Source organism: Myotis davidii, unplaced genomic scaffold, assembly GCF_000327345.1.
Source record: "Myotis davidii unplaced genomic scaffold, ASM32734v1 scaffold170, whole genome shotgun sequence".
Lineage (NCBI taxonomy): Eukaryota > Metazoa > Chordata > Mammalia > Chiroptera > Vespertilionidae > Myotis > Myotis davidii.
Genome location: NW_006282528.1, coordinates 807,317 through 812,214, shown reverse-complemented (window position 1 = coordinate 812,214; position 4,898 = coordinate 807,317). Strand labels below are relative to the sequence as shown.

Genomic DNA, 4,898 nt, shown 5'->3' with positions numbered 1-4,898 from the left:
AGCCCCGGCCCCAGCACAGGACCCACTTTCAGGCCGGGCTCAGCCCTGCACGAGGGGGAGATTTGCTAGTGAAAAGCATCTCCCATGCTGCTCTCTGCGATTCTCACTGGTCCTCCCTCCCCGTCAGCAAAGGGCCATCCGGGTGCAGAAATGGGACCTGGTTTGTGCCCACTGCACACCCTCAGGCCGTGACACATCCTTCCACACCCGGGGGTGCCTGAAGCTGGGTTTGGGGGTGCTCACAGTACCCATTTTTTAAAAATCACCCTTACGTTTGATCACGGTCAGGTGGACCTCTTGGCCCCTACAGTCCTTGGACTATAAGATGCCGACCAGGTCAAAAGACGTAATGAATTCCCAGGGACAGACCCCAAACAGGGCCCTTGCCCAGGAGAGCAGGTGTCGTTTTGGAAGCAGGCCATGGCCAGCCCGCGGGCAGAGCAGCGCCCTGAGCAGAATCTGTGAGACTTGACAAGGGCCTCGGGACAGGCCTGCTCAACCACAAGCCGAGCAGCCATCCTCATGCCTGCGCTACTGCCTCCCCGCCGGAGCCTGCGGGTGCCAGGAAGATGTTGGCACCCATGGCTGGAACCAGGTGAAACGCCAGCTCCTGAGGAACGCGGAGGCCCTGTTCTCACCTGGGGGTGGTGTGGGGACATCCGGCCATGTCCGGGGACACTCTGTGGTTGTCCCCATGGAGAGGCAGGGGCTACTGGAACCCAGAGGCCAGAGGCGCTGCTAAGCACCTGCATTTCACGGACGGCCGCCCAGCCAAGAGCTGCCTGGCCCCCAAGGCCATTGGTGCCCCCGTTGAGAAGCTCTGAGAAGAGGCTAAAGCACCTGGTGAACCCCAAGAAACCCCAACTGTCTGGACAGCCCCGTCTTTAAACCACATCCGAGCCCATGAAAAGTGACGCCACCCGCTCCACGCATCTCCTCCGGTCCCGCGACCTCCCACTCCGCGACCTTCCACTCTGCGACCTCCCACTCCGCGACCTCCCACTCCGCAACCTCCCTCGCTTTCAGAGGGTGTCTCCGGGCCGCTTACTTGAGAGCCGGCTGGAAATCTCCGCGGAGAGGGTTGTCATGCCGCTGGCCCGGCCCGGTGAGATGGGCGTCGCTGGGTGCACGGAGGGAGAGGCGATCGAGCCCAGGTACTGGTAGGACTGGTCGTAGGACCAGGGCGGGGAGGGCTGGATCTGCCTGGTGTCTGCGGAGAACCGGGAGGTCAGTGACAGGTAGAGTGGGAGGGATTAAAAAAAAAGTCTTTTAATAAGAAACCAGTTTCCTTTGTCTCAATATGGCACATGTGTGTGGCCTCTCTGCCAGTGTCCCGTAAGCTCACTTAAGTCCAAGTATTTGCTTTCGTTTGGCCCTTTCTCCCCCCAAAATACTGAAATGTAGTTTATGTTTGGTTCTTGAAGGTTTCCCTCTGCTAACTCCCTCCACAGGCTTTATTTCATCACTAGAGGCCCGGTGCACGGATTTGTGCACTGGTGGGGTCCCTCGGCCTGGCCTGCGGGGATCAGGCTGAAACCAGCTCTCCGACATCCCCTGAGGGGTCCCTGATTGTGAGAGGGTGGTTCTAGGGTAACGCACCCCGGAACGAGGCTCCCTCCTCTCTGGTTCTGGGTGTCACCTGAGAACCACAGCTGTCAAGTCACTGCAGCTCAGCAGCTCCTGTGTTGAGCATCTGCCCCCTGGTGGTCATTGCGTGTCATAGCTACTGGTTGGACGGTCAAGTGGTCGGACGGTTGCTTACACTTTTATATATAGATATGAGAATGATGATGAGGAAGATTTCCCGGTGGAGTGTTTTTTTTTTTTTTTAATATATTTTTTTTGGGAGGCAGAGACAGAAACATCAATGATGAGAGAGAATCACTGATCGGCTGCCTCCTGCACGTCCCTCACGTCCCTGGAGATTGAGCCTGCAACCCAGGCCTGTGTCCTTGACCAGGAATCGAACTGTGACCTCCTGGTTCACAGGTGGACGCTCAGCCACTGAGCCCTGCCGGCCAGGCCAGGTGGAGTGTTCGCGTTCAAACTGTCGAGCTGCTCGTGGTGACTGCGCAGACATTTCAGGTCACCAATAATCACATGACCACCATCCGAAACGTTTCCCAACTCAGTGACCACCTGTCTGTGCTTAGAGAGCAAGAAAGAACGTGCAGTGTTTTGTTTTTCTTTTTGCACCTTCGGCAGAATGAACCTGCACGGTCTGAAATGCCTTCTGTTTAGGGGAATTTTCTGCCGAGGCCGATGGAAAAGAGGCCCGGCCAGGCAGCTGGCCCTGCAGCCCGATGACGCTCGCAAACCCAGCCCCAGAGCCGGCTCCGTCACCCGACACCGAGGGGTCCTGCCTCTTCCCGGGGCAGAGTGTGGGCAAGAACCTTCTAGGCTGCCGGGAAAGAGGCCCAGGAAGGCAACGAGACCAGAGTCGGCTTTGGAAGGTTTAGGTGAAAAGGATTTTGGAAACTGGACTCCAGCGTTCCCAGGAGTCTGTTCTCAAAAGCATCACGCTGTTTGCAGGTGAAAAGGAGGAGAAAAGCCCTAACGGTTTTGCTCAGTGGATAGCGCATCGGCCTGCGGACTCAAGGGTCCCGGGTTCGATTCTGGTCAAGGGCATGTACCTGGGTTGCGGGCACATCCCCAGTGGGAGATGTTCAGGAGGCAGCTGATCGATGTTTCTTTCTCATCGATGTTTCTAACTTTCTATCCCTCTCCCTTCCTCTCTAAAAAATCAATAAAATATATTTTAAAAAAAGGAGGAGATAAAAAAAAACCCTCTATTTTCAGGCAAAATACGTAAGAAAATGCAGATTGGACATTGCCCCACCAGAAGCCGGTTTTACTTTTCTTTAGGTCAAACACGAACGTTCTCTGTGTCCCACCTTCTCTGTGGACAGAGGGCACAGCAGACTGTACCACCTGGGGCCCCAGCCGGGGCGCTCCATGCTGGGCGTCACTCTAGAGAGCAAGCCGCCCAGGAAAAGAGCAGGTGTGAGTGTTGTCCGTGCCGGGACATAGACATGCGTTATTCCCCCGGTGATGCCATGTCCCTACCTGCTCCAAGGGGCGCCCAGCTCCCAGAAAGGGGTCCCTCTGCTCGGCTCCCCAATGTTGTATTGTGGGCAGCGCACCAGGCACCTGGAGCCCCACCCAGTCTTCCTTCCCATTCTTCTCCCAGCAGCCCCCCACCCTTCCCTCCGACAGATCCATTTCTTTCTATCTTCTTATATTTTTATCCTCACCCGAGGATATTTTTCCATTGATTTTTAGAGAGAGGGAAAGACAGAGAGAAACACTGATGTGAGAGAAACACATCGATGCGTTGCCTCCTGCACGGGCTCTGACCAGGGCCTGGGACGGGGAGGAGCCTGTATCCGAGGTACCTGCCCTTGACTGGAATCGAACCTGTGACCTTTCAGTCCGCAGGCCGACGCTCTATCCACTGAGCCACACCGGCCAGGGCATGTTTCCTTTTCTTAAATAACTGAATTATTAGGTTTGAAAAACCTGGGCAGCTGTCTTAACTGAGAATCTTTGAATCTAATTGTAAAGTCGGGTTTTCATGGGCTGCTGAATTTCAGAGAATTCGAGGAGCTGCAAGGAGTAAGAGAGAGAGAGAGAGACCCATTGGAAACTCAGGGGAGAATACACGGGCAACCAGAGATGTCAGACAGCCTCGCAGCTCACAGCTTTCCCACCGCCGACAGCAAACGGCGCCCAGCAGGCTGCTCAGGGCTCCCACAGCGCTGCACGCACTTTGCTCCCGGGGGAAAACGCAGACTCAGCTCTCCTGTGAGACGCATGTGTCCTCGCTACCACCCTGGCCGAGTGGATCGGCAGCGCTCAGATATCTGAATCACTTACCAGGCGAACAAAAGGCGTTTTGTAATCGTCACTAAGCCCCCAGGCTGCGGATTGCGGCGGCAGCGCAGGCGGGCAGACAGCCCAGCACCAGCCGTGTCTGAGGCCGCGGCAAGCACACGTCCAGGCCCGGGGTGCGTGCTCCGTCATGTTTTCCTGGAGCGGGAGCGACGCGCGAGGCTCTTCTGAACTCGTAATTAAGCCGCGAGCCTTGCCCACGTTTCACAGCCTCTTAACAATACGCTTTGGGAAAACGATCTTTATGATTAACGTTTGCGTTCTATGATTTTTCTGAACACAGGGTTTCAGATTCAACATCTTCTCCCTTCTCACCCCAACTCAGCCCCCACCCCCGTGTCAGAGGGGAGACGGCACTGAGCACCCACGGGACCCCTCCCGGGATCCGTGTCCGCCCCTGTGGCCTCGGCGTTCACTGCCCGGGGGGTCCAGAAGGTGGTGGTGGCGAGCCGCTCACATCCCGTGTGGGCGTTTCCTTTTTCTACGTTATTAATAAAAAGCCGAAACTGAAATGAAAACAGAAAACGAAGGGCCGAGAATATGGGGAATGTGAGTTCATGACTCAGGTACCTCCCTGCTCGGACGGGGCTGACACGGACATGTGAACGCACGTGTAGATGTGGCAGTGCTGTGGGCCGCCCGGACCCCGGGTCACCTGCTCAGAGTCTTTACTTTTTAAAGATATATTTTTATCAGTCAGAGGAAGACAAGTATCACATGATCTCACATGTGGAATCTAAGAAACAAAATAGACTGATGAACAAAATAGGTCCAGAGACAGCAGCATGGAGCAGAGTGATGAACCTCAGAGCGAAGGCGGGTGGTAGGTGTATGGGGAGAGTTCAACCAAAGAACTTGTCTGCTTACAAGCATCCCCCATGGGCACGGACAATAGGGCGGTGAGGGCCTGGGGTGGGGGTGGGGGGACAGGCTAGAAGGGCCAATGGGGAAATACAGGGGGCATATGTAATACTTTCAACAATAAAGATTTTTTTTAATGAGCAAAA

At 55.5% G+C, this 4,898-nt stretch overlaps 1 protein-coding gene and 1 long non-coding RNA gene across 2 annotated transcripts in view; one reads left to right on the top strand and one right to left on the bottom strand.

Moving 5' to 3' along the window:
* Positions 1-609: 609 nt before the first annotated feature.
* Positions 610-4,898, bottom strand: part of RUNX1 (runt related transcription factor 1) — a 74,388-nt gene continuing 70,099 nt past the window's right edge. The window contains exon 4 of the mRNA XM_006753097.2: positions 610-1,210. Coding sequence (XP_006753160.1) covers positions 1,023-1,210 — 188 coding nt within the window. The 3' untranslated portion in view covers positions 610-1,022. The remainder of the gene's footprint in view (positions 1,211-4,898) is intronic.
* The window catches only part of LOC107182198, a 10,814-nt gene continuing 7,045 nt past the window's right edge, over positions 1,130-4,898 (top strand). The window contains exon 1 of the long non-coding RNA XR_001512918.1: positions 1,130-1,206. This is a non-coding gene — a long non-coding RNA (uncharacterized LOC107182198). The remainder of the gene's footprint in view (positions 1,207-4,898) is intronic.